Genomic DNA, 23312 nt, shown 5'->3' with positions numbered 1-23312 from the left:
GTCAACTTCTAAGTAGCCTGAACATAGCCTGAACAGTGCATTACCCCTTGTCTGCTTTGAAAGGTCCCGCCCAACGAGGTCTTCATTCCAGCATCAAAGATTGTCCCGCACGGAGCGCACCCGTATCCATCTGCGTTACCACCGCCGCAGTAATTTAAAACAACAAAAACTTCCACACGTCGCTGCACTGCGACAGTTACCTGACATCTGTGTAACACCACCGCACGCAGCAAGGAACCAGGCTCAGATCCTAGAGAGAAATGACACCTAAATGTCATTTACCCATTCCATGCAAGTTTGTGAAGCATTTTGTGTGAAAAAGAGTCACACACAGGGCTGATAAGTAAGACTGAAGAACAAAAGGACAGAGGAGATTGGGCAGACGCATACAGTGAGTCCAGATTTCCTGGAGCAACAGTCCCCCCTGTGCCTAGTGATCCTTCTGTGCAGAAGGGTTACAGAGATCACGTAAGGGCACATGCGGGGCTCAGGGGACAGGGAGGACATCATCAGTTAGTCTGTGATACCAGGTACTATTTGGCAGCAAATACACAGCTCAACACTGCTCAAATCCCTTACAAGGATGTAGTAGCAGGAAAGCACAGGAGAAGCTGGACTGACCCGGTAGAAAGGAAAGCAAGTTATGTCTTGCAGCGCAGCTTCTTTGGGGATGCGAGGGCAAACCAACCATAAATATGGGAACACTTGTAACATGAACCCTGCAAGAAATTTCTTATTATTACGTTTTATTGTTTCTTAATTCCTTTTTGTAGGAAGGTGCTTCAAGTTAAGCTACCTACACTATGTCCTTTGTCACAGACCCATACGTCTCCTTGAAATACAGCAGTGCCAAGGGCATCTCTAAGACTTCAATCTGATGATGTGGACCACTTCTGCCTTACTAATGCATTTGCTACTGCTCTGTGTTGGAGCAGCTCAGAAACAGAGCATCAAACAGTTTTTAAAAATACAGTCCCTCCCAGGAAAGTAATAGCAACTCACTATTCATAAGGCTTTCATGTTTCCATGTCTGGGTTTTTCTAATTTTATCAATTGCATATTTTTCTTTACTGATGAAAGTCTATGCTTTTGATTCTTTCTGTAGCCATGAGAGAATATTAGTTAAATCTCATTACTTCATATGAAAATAGACTATTAAATTCCAATTGTAGTCTTTGCTGTTGCCACTATTTAAGTCTAAAAAAATTCTTAGTAGCTTTTTTCCCCCAAGCTTTGACATTTTTAGGAATGGCAAACCACATTTCATATGGAAGGCAACCAATCAGGCAATACTTAACCATACGAGGATTACTTCTAGTGAACGTCAATATAACCCTACTTCTGAAGATGAGAAATAATAGAAATATTCATTTTACAGAACAACCTGCAACATCTCGTCTGTTTAAGAAAAGCTTATTGTTTCAACACTGAATTGTTCTACTACAGATGCAGGTAAAAGGTGCCTTAGAGCCCAGTGGGGTAGCTCTGTGAGCCACGTGCATCGCAGCTTCCCCTGCACATGGGGCACACAGGAGTACGGGTTACTAGCCAGCCTTTCAGAGAGTGACTGAAAGCTTCTAAATTTAAGTGCAGTAGGAAGTAGTTTTCACCCTCAAACAATTTATGGACTCCCAACTCTTTTTGTAACGGAGATGCAAACCTTAGAAATACTGCAGTGGCACAGGATCATGACGACTTTTGTCAGGCTTTGTGGATCATTTGCAAGTTCAGGGACCACAAAGAGGGCTACAGACCTCAACACAAACCACCAGGGGAAGTCTAACAATATTGATATTCTAAATGGATTTTAGAAGTCATTAAAAAACAAAAACAAACAAACAAACAAAAAAAAAAACCTGAAACAGAATTGCCAGTGTCTATACTTTTGTACATTTTAACATCCATTGATTTTGCTATGCCATACTGCCCCCAATTTATGCAGCTCTCTACCTCAAAAATAAATAAATAAATGCACAAGACACGTACTAACAAAGAAACTTGATGGAATTTTGTGGCCAGAGCCTTCTCGTGTTTGCTTTTGCTTTCCCCCCCCCAAAGATGTAATCACTCTGCCATCACAAGAAGCAGGAAGGAAAATATATAAAATATATTTAGCAAAACCAGTAAAATTAAAGTGGAACAGAAAACGCAGTCAAGTAGCAAACATTATGTACAGCAGCAGGTTTTACACAGTTTTTCCTACACATACCTCTGTACTTATTTCACACACACTTTTAAGGAGAAGGAAGAAAACAGAAATAAGCTAGTGTTACGAAAGAAAACGTTATTTTTTTTTCCTGAACAGCAAATGGGGTTTATCACTGTTTTTGCTTTTGAAACTCCAGTTCAGACCATATATATGTCTAAGAAAAATAAGAGGACACCATTTTCCCAGTCCCCAGGTTAAAATTAAACTGTCCTCCTTCTACAGACCATTCTGGTATCTTAAATACAGTCACACTCATAGGATCTAGACATTAGCTGGCCATCTTAAATGATGTAGGTAACAAACATTTTAACCAAGATACAAAACAGGTATCTAATTTTTCCAGCTTTCCTGAGGCTGAGCGAAATGTTTAAATACATGTGCGCTTATCAAAACCCATGTTACAGTACATTTTTTAACAGTAGTTTGTTAAGAAATCATGAAAGTGCATAACAGCCTAAAAGCAGGCAAAAAGTACTTAGGAACAGTCTTTCCTTAAAATGGCAGAAGAACGCATGCCTTCCCCAAAGCAGTGTTGGTCTTGGGAGAGGATGTCAGTGATCTTCCTAAGGACTCCAAAGCGTGGTGGTGGGCTTTTGGTTTTGGTTTTCTCTGAGTTTCAGCAATCACTTGAACGAACAAAAGACTGCCAGAAGTACTGGTGCAGCGCTAAAATTAAAGCCAACGTCCTGACAACTTATTAAACCAAGTTATGAACGGAACTTTCATATCAATACTCGTTCGAGTCTAGCGATGACTTTCATTTGGTAAACAGCACACACAGGGACGGATTGGAAGCGGCTTGAATACACCACAAACCCCAAGTGTAGCGTCCACAGCAAAAAGTTAAAGCAAATCAAACGCACTCCTTCACAGCAGTGAACAGTAGGCCAGACACCAAGGGGAAGAAAAAAGGAAGCATATCACACACCAAGCTGCTGCCTTCTTCAGAAGACAACATGGGACCAGAAAACCCAAATTCGGTAACATCTGACAGATGTTAAGGTGAAAATAGTTGCTCCATGAGACTCAGATAGAAGGAGAAAGAACAGCAGTTACACGTCAGCCACAGCGGGTACCTGCAGTGCTTTTTGGAGATGACGATTTGCCTGGAATGATTCCCAAGGTAAGAAAAAATTTATTATTTAATTAATGAACCTCACACTGGTTGTGTCATGTTTCATACAACTCCAAAACAGCACTCTCTTTAAAACCAAAAAACCTGCTGATGAAATGGCAGCATTTACTAATCCTCATCAGGATGAGGCCAGTTACCAAATTCTGAGTGGGGTTTTCTTCTTTCTTCTTACAGATCAGCTTGATTTTTATTTGCCACAGCAAGGACACAAACCTATTGCTTTCTTCTCCTCCTGCCCCCCTTCCAGTTCATGTCAGACCTCCTCCTTTGCTGATCTGCCAAGCCCCACTCGGAACACTGAGGTTTCCTACTCCTTTCTTATAATAAACAGCAATCAGTGGAGGAAAAACCCCAAATGCCAAAACCCCCAAACACTAACTTCACCACATACAACTGAAGCAAATGGAAATTCAAGGCAAAATTAGCGGGTTTTGCATACACTTACAGAAACAAATGTGAATAAAGGTTTTTGTACCCAAATCATTCAAGTTTATTCCAAACCTCATATTTAAGGTATAGTACTTCAATTTTCTACACGCAAGGCTCTTGGATACGCTGCTGTTTTCAGTCTTGCCAAGCTATATTCAGGGTTGTGCTCAAAATTACCTTAGGGTTTCCGTCCTTTACCAAAACATTCACTGAATGAAACCAGGCCAATATAAATACCTTGTTGCAAGAATTTTACTTTCGAAACCAGTAAAATTTTAGTGAGACACAGAGCCAAGGCGTATAGCAAGCTGTCACCACCACTGCTGTAGCGTAGTTTTACTTTCAGGATTTGTGTTTTGTTTTGTTTCTAAAGTTGTGAATGAATGAAAGTAAGAGGGGAACAAAATAGCTGTAGCTCTTCCAAATGTAGTTACATTATAGCACATTAGGAACTGCTGCTTTTAACCAAACTTTTCCCTAATACATAAAGTGAGATCCTGTTGGATGAAATGTACATGAGAACCAATTACAAGCTTGGAGAACATTTCTGTGCCAGTTAATCATACGCGGTTTAGATTAAATCTGCACAAAAATTCAAGACCCAGAAATCAGTACTGCTTCTGGGTTCACAAACACCCGGTAACAGTGACCTGAAACGCCACCATCAGGTTTTTTTGTTTGTTTTTTTTTTGAGGATGGAAATGAGAGTAATTTGATTATATATATTCACAGCCATTTCTGGTAGCTCACTCTGGTGCTCCAGCGTGAGATTCTCCTGTTACACACCTGATCATGTTTTCTTCTGCTGATGGGCAAACTCATGCATTAAATGCTGATATAAATCTAAAGTCACCCCATCTACTTTAACCAAATTACCGTTAATTCGCATATCCAGAGAGCACAATCATTAGCCTGAGTTTTCATAACTGGGTTTGTTCCCACCATAAGGAGGCGTAACAAATGTTATTTCAGGGATTCATCACAGGTGGGATTTGAGAAAAACAAACAAGAATACACACAAATCACACATGGCCAAACCAAAATAAAAGTCTTTAGTGGAAAACAATTTTATCCTCCTCCTGCTTATGGATCTTAAAAATACAGAAAGTGTTCATTTCAAAATTGAAAATTCAGTTGTGATAAGGCTTGATGATTACAGAGCCACTTCCCAAGATTTATTGCAATAAAACTGTGAAATATTTTTATGCAACTTCATATCTTCAACTGTACAGGTAAAACAATACTTGAAATTAACTAGCACTTCAATCCCTGCTTTTTTTTTTTTTAATATATAAACTCAACATAGTACTGAATTATACATTTAAAATATTTACACATTTGACTGACAGCAGTACGAGCATTTATTGCCTTAAAGCTGCATGTTCACTGCATGGAGATTCCTCATTTTGCACAAAGGGAACAAGTAAAGGAGGATAATCTTATTTTTCCTAATTATAAAATCTAGGGTAGTTCAAGGGGAGACTGAAGTGTGCTGAGGAATGCTATTAGAAAGTCTGTTTGCTTCTTAAAATCAATTTCAAGTATCAAGCTGTAATAGACTGGAAAATAAATGGCATGGGTGGTATCTTTCATATGAGGTGGGAAGGGTCTTCCCAATCTTGTAAGAATGGCTTAGAAGAGCATGAAAGGCAGGACAGGAAAAGGGAAGAAATAGAAAAGCAGAACCTGCTTTAACTCACTGAGGAGAACAGAAGGCAGGAATACCTTATTTCTCAGTTGCTAGGGCACCAATAAACCTCATATTGCTTTTTTTTTTTTTCCCCTCTCCATTTTATTTTTTAAGACAGGCGAGAGCTTAAGGCTCTAGAGCAAATCAGCATTTGCTTCATGATTAGTGCTAGGAAGCATTAATCTCATTTACCACAAGGACATGATCTACTCCTACTAAAAACAAATGTAAAGGTTTTGGGGGGCCAGCTCTTTATGTCTCAATTGATGCCACTAGGCTTTAGTTGTACTGAGCAGAACTTGACTGACTAGTAGAGGCATGGGAGAAATGAGAGGTGTTTGTTCATTGCAGAAAAGCCTAAAAGAAAAGAAAAAAAAAAAAGGCAAAAAAAACCTACCACCACAAGCAGCACTTGTCACAAGTAGAGGCACCAAAGCCCAAATACCTAATGACCGTTCTCTTTCTATTTAGACCACAACTGAGGCACCATGGTGGGGAATCACGTCTTACTGAAGAAGAAACCACCACTTTAACTGGCTGTGACTGAAGCAGCTGCAACGTACAGAAAGCATTTCTGTACTGCAGTAATTCCCATTCTCGTGGAATACTGGTCTGTTGCTGCCTCTACTGTTTTATCATTATCAGTCTTCTGTTTTCATCACAGTAAATCTTACACCTCACAAAACTAACAGTAAAATATTTAATATTTACAGAGCATTTCAGATCCTCAATGCATTTTATAGGCATAAGCTAATCCTCACAACATCCCTGTGAGGTAGGTAGGTATTATGACTATTTTTACAAAGACACGCATTTAGCGACTTGCCAATGGCCACGGAGGACCCAGTGGAAAAACTGATACAAAATTAGAGGAGCCTGGCTCCTACTCCTGCGCTTATATTCATCAAGCTACTTCCATAAAGAACACCCCTTCTTACGTAATTATTCAACTGAAATTACTTGAAGTGTTTTATAAAAGAAATGCTGCAATTGTATCTCTGAATAGTTTTTTACAGGTCACAAATTAGAATTTACATCACCTCTTAAGGGATTACATTTTAAATGGAACTGACTGTTCTGAGCAAGCTTTTTTCTAGAACTACATGGCTTAAATACAAAGGGATTTACCCAGGTAAACACTGGGGCTTTAGCAAGTGCTACGCACTAACCACGAGATGACTGCGATTCAAACCCCTCTCTTTCAACTTGCAGGATTTGGACATGCTGAGAAAACAAGTTTCTCGTTCCTGAGGAAAACAGTGAGCCCTTTATCACTGAACAGTGAAACACAAACTTCTGAGCAATAGGATGTGGCAGATTCACGTGGTAACTCAGCGAAGATAGTTAAGGCGTAACGCACGTGAAAGTGGAAGTTTAATGCAGTCCACTTCTCCCTGCCCACGTGTATCTGTGCTTTCAAAGTCTTGAATTTCATGAACCAAGCAGATGGTCATGCTAGCCAGCAACAAAACTTAAAGGCTGAACAACAGAAAATTATTCCACCAGCATTAGAAATAGCTATTATGATAGGGGAAGGGGCTGGAGAAATGGGAAAGAAGCTACTTGCTTTCTACTGTCGGAATGCAAACACTGGAGCAATAATCTGCTTTAGCAAAGAGAACGTTGTGGCTAGACAAATAATATTTGTTACAATTCCATCATGCAGTATTTATAATTCCGTTTGTTTTTTTTTTCCCCTTTCAAGAAACAGGTGCCTTTTTGAAACCATTATTCACTTTGCACGGTGAATGGAGAAATCAATGCAGTGTTGCTATCAACATTTCAGAACAGTTATTTGAAGTCAGCTCTCAGGGTCTACTGAAAATGGTCTATGTGCCTTTCCTGGGGACTTGAATGAGCTTTTGTGTCTAGATTTACAGCAACTGAATGTGTAGAAGATCAACAAAGATTTGTTTGGGAGGGGGAGTTTTTGTTTGTTTTGGTTTGGGAAGGGATATATAAGCCAAAAGATTAGGTAGAAGCAGCCACCTAGCCAGCAGGAGTATGAATTAGGAAAACTTCTTCCCAGAAATCTTTTCAACAATTTCATGGATGTCACCAAGTAGAGACATTATTGCATCTGCTGTGAAAGAAACATAAAATGGCACGGAAAGATCCACGCTGAACGCACGAGAATGGAAGAAAAGAATTAAAAGCAAGAAAGAATGCTGTTTAGCACAGCATTAAGCAGAAAAATTACACAACCCCCCTACTAGGACAGTTTCCCTTTAAAAATAACATTGATTTTAAATAGAAGGGCAAAAGAAAGTTTTAAACAATCTTCAAAACTTGTCTTTGAAAGTAATGTTCATACTTTAACAAGTTTTGATAGACAAAATATGCTGTGTGCCAGTGCTTGTTACAATGCAATGGGCCTGATTAGAAAAGTAATGGGTATGCACATTGCTTTGTTCTGAGTACCATCTCAATTTGTACTCCCATTTATCAATTATAATCCTCGAGAGAATTTCAAAATTTTGAAGTTAATAAATGATTTTAAATATTGAGCCAGCTTTAGGATTAAAAAAGTGTCAGTGGCAGATCTAGCGATAGAGGAAGCGATGACTGAACTTACAAGTTACTCAGTCAGCTCCAAAGAAGTTGAAGGTATTTGCCACGATCTCTTTGAAGACTCTGGGCTAGATATTTGACAGCATCATGACAAACCAGCAGCTCTTACAGCTGCTTCTGTTCCCAGGCTTTACTGCCCTTCATTTAAAAACAAGAACAACAACAACAACAACAAAAAAACACAAAACAAGGTTTCAGAACTGCTGCCCAATGTAATGTACGAACCCAGAGAAACTCCAGGAGCAGTTTCAGAAAAATAGCAAAGATCTAAACAAGGTAAAAGAGATCGATCTGCTGGGATCGTTATCATTTCTCCAAGAGCACAGGCAAGATATTTTTTTGAAGAAATGCACTAACTAGAGCTTCAGGGGAAAAAAAACGAGTGCAATACTCCTGTTCTAAAAAACGATGTGAACTACCTTAGAAATAAAATACTAGTTGGGAAGGTACATTACCTAACAAGTTTTATGGTCACTTCTTCATGTGTAAATCTGCTCATTCGCATAAATTAAGAGAGAAATATAACGAAGAGGTGGCTTTTTTAGCCTTGTGGATCCATGTTTCAGAGAGGTATGGGTTTAACTGAGAAATAAAAAAAGTCTTAGATCACTTATAGCACAGTACTACAGATCTTTTTAAAAGTCTGGCTATTGTGACTAATTCTGAGATGAACAGCTGCAGAATGGCACAGAGTTGCAAACATGATGCTATACAAAGCCACGGAAAGGTGTATACTGTACATTTCATATAAATTTAAAAAACGCATGGGAAACATTCAACAGCATAATCTAACAGAGGTCTTCAACAAAAGGGCCAACTTCTGCCTCCATGTATTTCCACAAAAGATGTTTTAGTAGGCATGCAACATTTGTGTTTGCTTCAGTTTTCTCTGGTGCATGATGGGAGATGAAATAGGCCTTGCTTTTGTTTCGTGTGCTACTCTCCCTTGTTGGTCCACTATACTCAGGGCACTGTTCTGTGCTGTTGTAATAGCTAAAGTGCTGATATGAAAAGAATGAGCAAGAGCAGAGCAGCTGGGATGGCTCTGTAGAAGTGGAGCTAGATTCAGCAAAAAAACCAAACCCCCATAGCACTACACCTCCCTGTTACCTTTCTTGACTGGAGTCAAGTAAGCGTGGCCCTTGAGTGAAAGGGTTTGATGCCCCTGTTCTAGTATAATTGTTTTAGCTAATGCCCCAACTTTAAAATGATTGTAAGTCAGGAATATACACCTCTTGAGTTGTTATTGCTTAAGCAAACAGTTCAGTGTAGAAATACATTGCAGTTGCGTGCAACCTGGATATGAATCTGAACAGATACTGAAAGTAAAACTACACGTGAACCTTGCGTTAGACACTCAGTTCCAAAATGACACGTGTCAACAGGAAGGGCTGCAACAGGCACACAGCAGCTTAACGCCAACATCCTAAACCAACACTGACGAGTCAAATCTTGCCTTAAATTTCTTAAGTATATGAACCTTTTTTTTCTTTTAAATTAAGGCAATGAAATGGCTACAGTTCCTAAAGTTCATTTCTAGGGGAACAAAAATATACACCTTCTTTCGTCTGAACTTTAGGCAGCAGAACATAATGTAAAAACCTGCATTACCAAAAACACGCAATGTCAGGTTGATATAGAAAAACAAAACTAAACACGAGTTAAAATACCATTTGGTTATTTTTTTTTCCCCATTGGAACACAAAACTCAAACTTTAGAGAGGAAAAAATAAAGCTTAAAATTAGTGAAACTGTTTAGAGCTTTTTATGCGTCTGCATAAAACTCTATCTAACATGATTCTGGGTAGAAAAGAAATCTGCGCGTTTATCTGGCCACTCATTTTAAACCAGTGGGGGGAAAAGGCACTGAATTTATTTTTCATTGTGCCCATATCTGTTTGCACATATATGGAAAAAAATTCATTTCAAATTCTGTTCATTCTCTCCCACACACAAGGATGACAGATTGCAGCTAACACATAATAGCAGAAGCTGATTCAAAGTTGACCTCTCGTATTCCGCTGTGTTATGTTCTAACTTCCAGGCTCTCTAGAATCTGAGATGGCTGCAAAGAACCCAGAGACAGGTACAAGATTTAGTCAGCATTCAGCATTTCTCAGTGCATTTTGCAGAAAGGGTCTAAATTAGGCATAGAGTTTTGTTGTTTATTTTACACAGAGAAGTCCACCAACATTTGCCATAAATTCTTCTAAACTCTTTAAGAAGGCCATCTTCTGCTTACGGTCCAGTGTAGGAGGAGTGCTGCTTGCAGTAAGCTTGTTGAAGGCATCTGCTAATCGCTGGTAAATTACTGGATCTTGTTGAGTTGATAGCAATGTTTCAACTAGCTCTGAATATTCAGCCTGTTAAATAAACACAAGTCCTATTAACTTTAAAAACAAACAAACAAAAAAAACCACACACACACAATATATACAGCTTCTCTCATCAGGACAAAATCCAGAATTTAAGGCTCTGAGAGAAAACTCTCAGTACCTCTCCACTTCTTATCCAGTTTCACCATCTAGCATACTAGAAGCAAGTATGGACTTGCAGTCTTTCACCTTCTCTGAAACAGAAAAAGCCTTTCAACTAAATCTGAAAGAAATCTGAGCTTGACCACAGTCCTCTGCAGTGCAGAGTAAGAAAAAAACCTTAAGCATTCCCTTCAAAGTCCTTTCTGTCTTTTAGCATATGCTCATTCACATAAATGGCACTTCTTTCCTTCGCACCTGCCCCACGTTCAGTGTGCCAAACCATTTCCTCCCATGGTTTCCCTTTTTTCTAGATTCCCTTCCCTTCCTTAGGACAGATGGCTTAGATTCCTTTCTAAGAGTTTCCCACTTATGCTTACTGGGACAGCAATAGAAGACAAAGAAACATGCTGAACAACTAAAAAGACAGTAAAAGATTGGTTGAGGGTTTTAAGAACAGCAAAACGATCACTGTTCAGAGTAAGTAACTGGCTCCTGGCTCCACTGCTGCAGGGAACACGTAGCTACACACAGCTCCTCGACTTAACAGAGACTATGGAGACTGGAGCAGCAGGGGATGAGAAACTGTCACCATCCCTGGGGGTGTTCAAGGAAAGGTTGGACGTGGTGCTTAGGGACATGGTTTAGTGGGTGACATTGGTGGTAGGGCGATGGTTGGACCAGGTGATCTTGGAGGTCTTTTCCAACCTTAGTGATTCTAGGATTCTATGATCATTTTGGAGGTTTTGAAGACACAGCTGGGAAAATCCCTGAGCAAACTGATGTGAATTCTGCACTGACCCCACTTGGAGCAAGAAGTTGGACTACAGATCTCCTGAGGGTCCCTTCCAACCTGAATGATTCTATGATCTGCCAAACACACAGTAATTAACCATTCTCCAACAAAAAGTGGCTAGTTTTCAGTGTTCTTAACTGTTTAAACGTCATACCTGATGCAAGCACACTAATGTGTAGAATGCTTCACCTGCTGCAGTTGTCATTTCTGTATTGTGCTTCTGAAGTACCAGCATATCAAAGACCATCTGAAATCACAAACCAAAAGCTGTTACAGAAGTGTCAACTTAACTTCCTGCTTTAGAAAAATCTGCTGCTGAACCTTATATATTCACTTCCAATAATAATAACAATGAATATGTATTCACAAACATCCATGTTTTTTTTTTCTTTCTTTTTTAAATTTAGGCATCATTAATTGGAAACATTATTTTAGAAGTTGAGCTTTGGCTTAATGGCACTAATTCATGCCTCAAAGCACTGAAACCTGTTGTTGATTTATACGTGGTCTTCAAAAAGAAGCAACATCTCTTGTATTTTTCAACAAAAGCAGCAAATAACTCAGAGGAAGAATGAAAAAAAAACTTTGCTCTTCCAGTAAAACCAGGAATTTGTTCCTCAAGTTTTGGAAGCTCCTACAGCTCACAGGAAGTCAAACAGGAAATAGAAAATAAGAATGATTTTAAAACTTTAAGTGAAAATTTGAGAAAGGGCAGAAAGCTATGTTAACCTAGAAGAAATAGGGAGACAAAATTATTTAAGGTGTTCCTTATTCTCTTAGCTTCACTGATGTGAGCTCTTAATGAGAAGTCCCCAAAAGTTTGAATATCAGTTCAGTAAGAAAATGTGTCTTAAGCAAAACTGAAGTATTTACTACAACCAGGAGAGACAAGTATACAAGTTCACCAATTACTTTTTTTCCTCATTAGCAGTTAGCAAGAAGCCGGCTGCTACCAGATTCATCTGAAATTTAGTGTGACAGAGGTTCTTAAAGGAAACTGACAAGTATGATAGTAGATTAAGAAAAAAAAAGGCATGATTTATTGGGTAAATTGAATAAATGGCAGCATTTTCCTTTCTTCATAGCATACCCAATTATGCTTGCTCTTCTGCCTCTTAGTACTCTACCTAGCCTTTTATTTGGCAGCTTTTTATCTGACAGCTTTCACAGTAAATTTAAGTGGTGAAACTGTCAGAGTCATTATAGAACTCAAGTACAGAGCAAAAATAAAAATAAATTGCATTCTGAGGTGCTCAGATCTTTTGCTGAATGGTGAGAAGTCATTTTCTCCTACACACCTCTATCCTTCTTTGCAATATAGTCCAATGTCTCCGGTCCTCCATGTTCTTCTTCAACTGCCAGTTCTTTAGGTTACAGGCTGTTTCTTAATACTCATGTGTGATGCTCATTAATTTAGTCAGATATTATCACTATTTGGTCTCTTGACACCACCAGTACGCAAAAAACAAAACAAAACATAACACAGAAAACAGTTGTCTTACCTTAAGAAAGTGCCTTGTTGCTAGAAAGAGGGCTGAATCTGTTTCTTGTGCTTTTGCACACTGTTCTGCTAACGGTGTTACAGCCTCCAGACAGAGCTGGCAAACCTCAGAACTCATTCTGATAACAGGCATTAAAGAATCAATGACAGATTTCAATGAAATTGTGGCAAAACTTCCCAATGGCATCACTACAAAATTCTTTAAATGCCTATATGTTTCAAGATGTTACTTTACTATAAAGCTGTTAATAAAATAAATTAAAAAAAAGATAAAGCAGGAAAAGAACATCAACTTCGTTGTTTTCTTTTACTAGCTACATACCCTAAAGTAACATAACCCTCTCTGACATAACATTTTCAGAAAGAGGCCCTTATGGTCAAGCTCATCTGTTTCTGACACGTGCCACAGATTAGTGAAAATGGTACTCCCGTTTTAAGAGGGAGAGCCCATTGGCAACGTGACAGGAAATGCTCTGGAGCCAGCCCAATAGAACAGCAGCAGTGTTTTGTATTACCAGCTGAGGAACTAATTCAGGAATGGCTTTGGGATACCAGCTGAAGGCTTATGAAGTTACACACTCTGAAGTGAAGTAATGGAGGAGGCAGGAATGGGTGCCAGAAAAAACTTACACGCTAAACCACTTAAACACTGCATTCAAACAACAAGTCAGAGGAAATTCAGCTAGTACTGGAATCTTGATAGACACTACAGTGAAACTCTCAGTCACCAGAGAGGACAAGTAGATTATGGATATGTAACTATAGATACAGAGATTGATAGGAAAGGAAAAAAATGCAAAGGAAAAAGAATCAAGACTTAACATGTCTTTATAAAAGCAACACAGATTTCTAAACACTCTCAAGCTCTGCAAAGGATACGATGACATCCCTAACTCCAGTGAGTACATCAGGCTCTTAAAGAGGTCCTCTGGAAGTTGTGGAATTTTCTCAGGGAATATCTCACAGATGAAAGTGATTAATTTGTAATATTGATTACACAGGGATGGAAACTGTCAAAAGAAAAACAAGGTCATTTTAGAACCACATAGCTCTATCCTGATGTTATTTCCAGCTGTATAAAGAGACAGATCTGATGCTTTCCACTGAAGAAGAAAAGACAATTCTAGGCAACCACCTCAGACAGTGTCTACAACTACATTAGCAAAAAGCATGGTGCAATAAAAGCAGACTGCTAAAGCAGAAATGTTTAAATTGATAGCAAGGGTCCAGTATCTACTCCATACAAAGTCATGGAGTTTTTCTTCACGCATGAGCAAGTCTAGTCCTGTGGAGTAAAAGCCTCATTAGTGTTTGGAGAACAGGAGGGGTGCTCCTAGGGCACATCCTTTGACTTGGTTTCATCTAAAATATAAGTAGCTCCCAAGCTCAGTGGATGCTACCAAGTGAGAACCAAAGCCAGTGAAGAGGGGACAATTGAGCTACCCTTCAGAATTGTTCCCCTGATTCAAAGTAAACATTAGCATAGTGTAACCCAATGAAGTACTGCTATTAGTTTGTTTCAGATTTTACTGTTCCACTGACAAGCTGTTGTCTATGACATGAAATCAAGCAGCATTGCAAAAATAATTAGAGTTGCAATTTGCTTCCACATTTTGTTTTGTTTTGACTAATAGCACCACTGATGCTTCCTGTCACATTTCTGACACTATCACAAAAAGAATTCCACAGGCCACATTTCAGGGTTGGCTGATTGTTAACCTGCACAGACTTGCTTTTAGAGGGGAAAAAAATATTTGTTTAGGCCTTCCAAACACGCTTTTCCACAGGTTAAAATACTTATTTTCTAATAGTATCTATAACTAGAGAAGCTATTCAATTTTTAAAAAGCTTCGAAAATCTAACTTGTGGTGAAGTGCAATTTAGAACCCATTTCTGGGAATTCATTACTGTAAACCTTTCATGTTCTAGCAGTTACATGTGAAAATATACTTACCTTCAGCAGATCCTGGGACATTAGAGGCAGAACTAGATTAACCCCATATAAGACAACATCTGCTGCCGATACAGATCTATTTGTAGCTTGCCCAGGCTCATGTCCTCTAAATACTTCATCTGTAGAAAAGATAAAAAATATTTTGTATAACAAGAGGATCAAATATATTGAAGAAAAAGTCACATTTCTTTAATAAAAACATTTTTAATGATAAGACTATCAAATTCTTCCCAAAGGAAAACAGGAGGCACTGTATTAAAATAGAAATTTAGTGAGTAGAGACTGCCACATCACTCTATATTTATATTCATTAGGACTAAGTGTTTCATAATCACATGTACCAGATGGCATCCTAACCAGAACACTTCAGATACTTTGGGAGCTCCCTTCCATTACAGAATGGAAGAAAGCTCCCTTCCATTTGTTTCTAGTGATATCTGCTTCACGCTTGCACAAATAGACAGTGAGCAAAACATTACAGCATTTCTAGACGTTCTATAAATTTCTATATAGCATACATTATAATATATAGTTAAGTGAATTTTATAAACATAAAGAGAAATAAATGGAGGAAGTTACTGAAGAAAACTCTGTAATTTAGAACTTGTCAAGATTCTCCAGTTCCTGTTAAGACCTGTACTTCCTGACTACCAATGACCTTACTTTTTTAATTCTGGCATTAAGTTAACAATAGCGACCAGAGAAGTTTCAATACATTTGATATCTGGGTACTATGTTTAGGTAGTATTCACAGTCCTTAGTTTCATGGTATTTTTTTTTTAACAGTATTTTTGATGTTTCTACCAACCAATGTCTGATCTCAAAAAGAATGTGTAAGATGGCACCAAGATGTCCACTCGATGGACAAAGTCTGATTTTGGTTCTGTATTTTTGTGTTGTACATAAAGAACAGAAAAATGAGACAGATGCACTGAATTTCAGAGTACAAGGTTCCCTCTCCTTCAAAACCTTAGTGCCTTAGAACAGCAGTGAAAAAGATCAAAACCATGTAGGCAGATTCAGTTTATTGCTGAGCAAGTCTTCTGTGCAAACAGTATAGGACATCCTAAGAAATAAATCGTGCAAATGCGTTTCAACTTATTCAAAAGCAATGCAACACAGCTAAGCTAGAGGTAGCTGATAAAATTGCATTAGTCTTGAATATGAAGTGGCAAAGATACAGAAGAAAGCAACAGGCTGGAAAAAAAATAAAAATAAAATAAAAAACCCAACCTATACTTACATACCATAACACGTATTCTGTGGATGAAGAATACAGAAAACCCTCAAACTTGATAGAATTTTCATGAGCTCAGCATTTCACAAAGTTTGGATCTTGTAGTACAAAGACAACCCATCTGCTCTTGCAGTAATTTGCTAATCTGACTTCTCTGTAGTTGCGGCTACTACATGTTCAGACTTGCAGCATTCATTTTTTAAGATGTTGTCAACATGCCCTATTTATTTTACAAGAGCAATAATTATTTCTGAATACTGGAAGATGTGCCATACTGTGAGAAGTTCCTTTGCTACTTACACAATAATTTTCATATCCTGAGCAAACCTAAACTTGAATTTCCAATTCACCTGAACTGAACTCATGCCCTGTGATGGCTTTTTTTTGGTGCTTGTTTTTTTAACTGCTTAAAATACAAATTATAGCTCTGCAATTACCAGTTCCTCCATACCTGTATCACTGAAATCTATGAATTCTTTTGACAGAAGATTAGTGAGAAGCTCCATTATAAGGAGGAGATCCTGGTACTGATCTTCTTCTGCTGTAACATCTATCCGTTGCCGACCTAGATTATTCTTGGAATACACCTGGAGCAGAGTTAGGCAGGCCTCATACAAGTTCATGGCTTTGGCCTAGAAAACAGTGTTAGATAACAAGAAAATTTTATATGTTAGAAGTGACACCTTTTGTTTTAAGATGGTGCTATATGGTTGATGATACCTGAAGATTTTAATTTCAGATACAGTATCCATTTTAATAACAACCACACACAGAATCATCAAGGAAACAGCCATCTTAAATGCCGAGAACACTTACAGCCATATATTTACGTGCTACTGACAAACATTCTAACATTACTTTGATCAATTCCTCGATCTTAACAAAAAAGAGAGGCTTGGGCCAGGCTGACGCATCTCACTGTTACTGCAAATTAGATTAAAATTTCCAGTGAAATCCTGAAGGGACTAACCTCTGCTATCAAAGTTTGGAGCCACAATACACTGTCTGTGCATACCCAGACTGAAGTAGGCTTCTCCTAGATGTCAAAGCCATCACTTCTGGATGCAAAAGTAAAATTAGCCAACAATGCAAAAATGTAAGCAGCCTGCATCAACTCATTTTACCCGATAATTTCTTGGTAGCCATTACACACTGTTTAGGACCAAAGCAGCATCTCTACGGTATGCATTTGTCACATAAAACAGTGCTGTGATTCTGTTAGACAAGCCTTCAGAGAAGTTTGGTATGGTTAAATAAGCATTCAACATGGTCTTGCCACCCCTGCACGTTAAGACTAGTGATGAATTATGGCCAAGTTTATTGCTAAAAGAACAGTCTAGACGTCCTGCTTTTAATCTTTGGGAGTGTATGTTTTTAAACAAAGGAATTCCTCTAGCAGATGTGAGCATACAGCATTTCTTTCTATATAGACAGAATAGTGATGTAAGCATACAGGGTTTCTTTCTGTATAGAATGTAAAAATCACTCTGCTATTTTGTACAATGTATGCGCGCGCACACACACACACACACACACTTCTCCTCCTTCCCCTCTTGGTTGTATTTACCTCTCCAAGATAGCAAATTTGTTTATGTGCAACTTCAACAAAGACTTCTATTATGAGATTAACAGTCTCTGGTGTGTTTTTGTATACTTCCATTAATCCAATGCAATTATTAAGGAAGTCCATTAGGAAATTAAAGAGAATTGCTACATTATCAATCTGGGTAGCCTCAGCAATGCCACAGAGTGCTTCCAACGTAGCAGTGATTTCCTGTTTCACTTCCTCCTCTTGGCAGATCTGCTGAAAGTTTTCTTGGTTTATCACATTCAGGAATCGCTGCTGAAGTGGCTGAAGAACCTTAATTTTTTTTTTTGAAAAGTCACATTAAGAAAAGTATATTATTACAAGAATGAAATCTGAGGTTTAAGTAATTTAGCAAGCATATGGGTTGTTTTTAGCACAGCAGTACAAGAATCAATCAATTCCAGTTTGCAATGACTCAATTATGTTATTTTCTGTCACATTAACAAAAACTGAAGTGATAGTGATTAGTGATTCTCATTATCCACCATCACCTGCCGGTTGGTTGCAAAATGAGCACCTCCATAAATATTTAATATTATTTTGTAGTGTTTAAACAAATAACAAGGACTTTCTCTGAGTCACATTATTTGATTCTTTTTCAGATTCAGCATTAGAAACAAAAGGTCAGCAATGAAAGCATTAATTAAAAATCATATCACAATTACCTTTGTCTTATTACAATTCTTGGTAGTACAGTTTATCTTATTATCAGCCTATGTGACTGAGTTTGTAAACTAATGCAATTTGAACCGATTTAGACATTTCCATAAAACAGTTAAATGTTTTTCCCCAATTTCTTCCAGTGCCTTATCACCTTACCTTCAATCACTAACTTTGTAACTTTGCTAATGAAAATAAGCTTCTCTCAGAAGGCCAGTGCTTTTCAAACTTCAAAGCTAACGTGGTGTAGCTGAAGTGTGATCAGGAAGCATTATAGTGCCAACCTTTCCAGTATTAAATATCTGAGCACTAATGGAACCAGGGCACAGAAAAGCTAGTCGAGGAGGTTCATTATTTTTCACATTAGTCTTACTCACTGTCATTATCGTTAAGTGAATAAATGAATAATTCATAAACATCACCAAATTAAAATAAATATACGAAATGACACAACTCTCATGAAAGCCCTTAACTTTACAAAAGGTCTCTTCCAAGTGTACTGCTAGACTGGCTATTTCATGAATACCCAAGTAATTTTGAGTTGTTTCTGTTTAGGTAGTAATGGTTTAGATATTATGGACAACACCAATAAGCTGCCAAAAAATTATGGCACTTCAAAGAAAGAATCGTTAAAAAAATACTGGTATTAGATGTTTGAAACCTGAAGATTTTGTATGAGTTGACTTTGCATCACCTTAAAATTCCCTAAACTAACTTGAAACTTCGGTTGTATTACTTGCAAAAATGAAGATAACAGAAGCATCAAAACGGCTTACCTCTGTCCAGTATTGTTGTTTTGTTTCCGTATCCATATGAGCAAAACCTCCTAAAACTAAAGCTTTCATTAGTGTTCTCTGCACAGAACTGGACAAATAGTGAAGGGGAGGGCTTCGCCTTGCAAATTGTTTAGCTAAATTCCACCAGTTTTCACATTGAATAACTAAGTTTGCCCTAGAAGAGGGAAAAACATTTTGATTAAAGAAAATACTCCAAACATTGTATGAACAGAGTGCATCAGGCTGCTAGCAATTGTCAGAAGATTTTTATTTTTATTTTTTAATTTAATTCCTTTATTGTAAGGCTAAATTGCCTTTTGACTTTCATCTTATTAATGTCTCAACCATAAAATTTCTGAAGTGTATACTCTGAAAGTAGCTCAATTCATACGGGAGAAAAGCAGGGAAGTACTTAGTTTTACACACAGACACACACACAGTTAATGGATATATTGCATGGATTAAAAGCTTAGTCTCATTATGTCATGATAAAATAAGCAGTTTATTCCAAAACTAGCTCCTGTGTTTATCTTTAAAAAAATTCCTCAAGCATTTAACTCCTCAAACTTCAGTCTTTCAGACTGAATGCATGATTGCATGTCAATTCACAGAAGCAAAACATTCACGAATTTTCTTCTTCACAGTTTATAATACCAAAGACGTTTCTGAAATTTGTCTGAACCCACCAAACCCTATTTTTTTTTTCTTTAAAAGGTTTGTTAAACATGTTTTATACTGGTTTAGCCAGTATCTGAACTCAATCTGAAACAACTTGTTCAACAAAAACAAACAAACATAAAAATCCTTGCAATAAGAGTGGAGACCAGGAGAATTTTCCTTTCTCACTGTTTGTGTGAGGCACAAAGGTAGGGGAAGGAGAGTGCACTGATAAATAATAATAAAGATTAGGTTAATGTTTTGTCAAATCTAGGTCTCACTCCTCACTTTGTCAAACATTTTTTTCCTCCATTTATAGTACGTTACTAAAGTAATTTGACTTACAGAGACATGAATATAAAGTGCCCCATATCTGGATTACTTTGGCCAAAAAAATTTAAAGGAAGCAAAAGAAATTTTTTGACTTCCAGAGGTGTAGCAACTTACCGCTCTCTCCTTTCCACTAATGTTACTAGCAGTTGTACAGTATCATTTGCAAGGTCCTGCTCTGAACTCCACACTGCCAGGTTACTGATCACTTTTTCTAAAAGGTAACCCACAATCCACTGGGAACCCTCAGTATCAGCACCAAATGCTGTACTAAATGGCAGACTTATCTATAAGAAAAGCATTAAAATGAGTGAGTTTTACAGAAGGCAGAACCCCAAAGTGTATGGTAATCAGTCAGCAAATTCTTTTCAGGCTGTCACTTCTTCCCTTCTTAAAATACACAAATGTTACATAGATGAAGGCAAAGAATACCTGTAACAGAAAAATCTTTGCCAAATTTATCTTGCAATTTCAAGTACAACACCTAAAAGAAAGAAAAGTTTCAACCCCATCACAATATCAGGTTTAAGTATGTCTAGCTTTTAATGCCAAGGAAAGTTCAGAAGCTTTAAATTTAAGAAAAAGATCCCAAAAAATCATTTCCCAGAAGTGTTTCTATGAATTTATGATGAAATTCCTCCAAATAAAGTGATAAAAATAATTGGAAATAAGCCTAGCTCTTGATCTAGTTTGAATCCGGTAAGAAGTTATTTTTATCACAGTCTTTTCTACATCAGCTTTCTGCATTGTTCCTTCAATCTACACAGCTTTTAGGGAAGATGTCACATTCTGGTCCTGGTATGTTAAAATACGCTTCCTTGAAATTGCCTGCTTGCCTATCTTCAGAAAAAATAAGTGTAAGAGTGAAATCCGAAAGTTTTGTAATATTTGTGCAGGGGCTTCCTGTCAGCACACCTCCACCGTTTCTTATTTTAAAATTCGTAATATATACATGACTGAGTATAAGATTTAAAAAGAGGTGTTCAACCTCTTTCACACGCCAACACAAACTAAATGTGTACATTTCCTAGATGCCCTGTTTCATGCTCTCCAATTCTTCCCCAGCTGATATCTTCGCTCTGCTGCAAGTACAAGCTGAATAATATAACTCAAATTTATTACGAGTCTTCGGTACCCCTAACTTGGTTAAGGTCTCCTGAAGCGTTAGTATTCTTAGTTGCTTCAGTAAGGGACATAAGGGGATGAGGAGGTGGCTTCCTTCTCAGAAGTTAGAGCCAACAGGACCTTCTCATGAGTGGCCTCCATTAGCTAGCTGGAGTATAGTTAGTTGTATAAGCAAAATCAGGATCAAGGTCTAATCATGATTAGTGCTTTCCAAACGTGATAAAATGTTGCCCTTTAGAAAGAACACATCATAGAAATCATGATATATACAATGAGAACATATAAGATAGGGAGAGGAGAGAAAGTAACATGATTTTAGCTTATATATACACCACCTAGTGATGGTGTTAGGTATCTAATTCAGAATCATGACCAGGTTACTTAATAAATCATTCATCAAGGGCAACCACTGTATTAAAGATGAGCTGTAAGATCTGCTGTAGCTTATAAAATTGCTGTGGTCAGTGAATTTTACCCACTGAACAACCTGAGAGATGCCACTAGCTACAGAAATCCCATTTATACCAAGATGCGCAAGAAGGGTCCCCTAACAACTTATATTTCTAATGAAAAAAGGAAGAAAACATCTACTTTGAAACACTTTAAAAAACAACCCCAAATACAATTTTAAAAATGCTTTATCACTGCACCTTAGGATAGCTACACTAATATCTGCATTCCAAGGATATTGTTGCTAATACTCACCAATTCATTCATAAAGGTTATATCCTTACCTGATCGTACAGCTTTTCATCCACCAGGAGGTAAGTCTTTGCCCAACGTTTGAGGAACCATACAATATCTTTGCCCATCTGCGGGCTCAGAAGGTGCGTGAGGTTTGCCCTTATTGCTCGAGATTCTACTTCTGACACTCTTAAAATAGCCGATAGCAACCTGCAGATTTAAAACACAACAAGGATGTTGAGTGTTCTTTGGAGAATGTGACTCTATGAAACAATTATTTTTTCATGAAATATGAGGAAGGAACAGGATAATGAAATATTTCAACTATAACAAAGTGGAGAGCAGTTAACTTATTTCTTTAAATCCAAGGAGAGAGACAAAATGGCAAATACCCTCCACAAAGTCAGAATATAAGGTGATCTCTGACTTCAAAAACACTGCAACAGAAGAATCCCGACAAGCATTCTGACATCGTGGGAATGCAGACACATGTACCACTACCTGTAATGTTTGAAAAGCTTTCTGGAAAAACTGATTCTCCCTTTTCTGCGTCAACCACCTTCTTCATTACAAAATGTGGCCTAATCATGCAGCTTTTGCAGCATGATACAGCTACAGCAATGTCCAGCTGTTTCTTACTTCTGCATTACCACAGAGAAACAATATGATGTAGCAGACCACCAAGTGACTGCATTAATACACTCAGTCAAGAAAACTATATTTAATATTAGCTTTTACAGTATCTCAATTAAATTTGGTAAGAATATGCTGGTCCTCAAGGAATTTATGAGTTGGTGGTGGTCTATTTCTGTTTTTAATCCCATCTACACTAAGACACAGCAAATAAGAAATTCTGGTTTTTGATTGGTTCTTGTAGCTATCAGGCTTGGCATCAGTGACCACTATTCAAACCTCTACATGTGTTAGCCCATGAAGCACTTAACATATTCTTCTGGAAAAGGTTAGAAAAATGAATCATTGTGGGCAGTTAAGTACACAAGTAATCTCGAGTGAATAATATTTCATGCCAATAAAAAAAAAATGAATTGAGCCGTCTGAATACTGAAGATTCAAACCGAGGACTCCTTTGTGAGCATCAGACTTCTTGCAAAAAGAGAACGGAAATCCCTTATGCTGTTCCTTAACTATGTTAATAATACGTGTACGTAAGGGGCAACAACTCCCCCCACTGAAGACCAAAGCTGCTACTGCCAAGCTGAAGCAGTAAGTCATGGCCAAAGACAAGTTCATTTAAGCTTTGGAAAGCTCTTGCTTAAGCTGCACATGTGCAGAATACATCATAGATAAAAAAAATTTTGATAATGTACTATAGGCTCTGTATAGCTTTAAAAACAAGTGTTTGTTTTTTTTTTTTTTAGTAATTTGAGTCGTTTTAAGGACTTCCTGCAACAAACAGATCAAAGCCAGGTTTTCAGCAGTGATAAAGTATTTCTATTTATTTTAATAGGTAGATCATGTCCTCAGTTACAACTATT

At 37.7% G+C, this 23312-nt stretch overlaps 1 protein-coding gene across 1 annotated transcript in view; it reads right to left on the bottom strand.

Annotated features, from left to right (window-relative positions):
* Positions 1–2089: 2089 nt before the first annotated feature.
* The window catches only part of XPO4 (exportin 4), an 81165-nt gene continuing 59942 nt past the window's right edge, over positions 2090–23312 (bottom strand). The window contains exons 15-24 of the mRNA XM_035326359.1: positions 21867–22026; positions 20125–20294; positions 19021–19195; positions 17564–17857; positions 16448–16628; positions 14760–14878; positions 13685–13815; positions 12807–12924; positions 11459–11551; positions 2090–10397 (exon numbers count right to left, since the gene is read on the bottom strand). Of these exons, the coding sequence (XP_035182250.1) occupies positions 10200–10397; positions 11459–11551; positions 12807–12924; positions 13685–13815; positions 14760–14878; positions 16448–16628; positions 17564–17857; positions 19021–19195; positions 20125–20294; positions 21867–22026 (1639 nt within the window). The 3' untranslated portion in view covers positions 2090–10199. The remainder of the gene's footprint in view (positions 10398–11458; positions 11552–12806; positions 12925–13684; positions 13816–14759; positions 14879–16447; positions 16629–17563; positions 17858–19020; positions 19196–20124; positions 20295–21866; positions 22027–23312) is intronic.

The sequence above is a fragment of the Oxyura jamaicensis genome, chromosome 1 (genome assembly GCF_011077185.1).
Source record: "Oxyura jamaicensis isolate SHBP4307 breed ruddy duck chromosome 1, BPBGC_Ojam_1.0, whole genome shotgun sequence".
Classification (NCBI taxonomy): Eukaryota; Metazoa; Chordata; class Aves; order Anseriformes; family Anatidae; genus Oxyura; species Oxyura jamaicensis.
The sequence above is the reverse complement of the archived record's forward strand: the minus strand, read 5'-3'. Positions and strand labels throughout refer to the sequence as shown.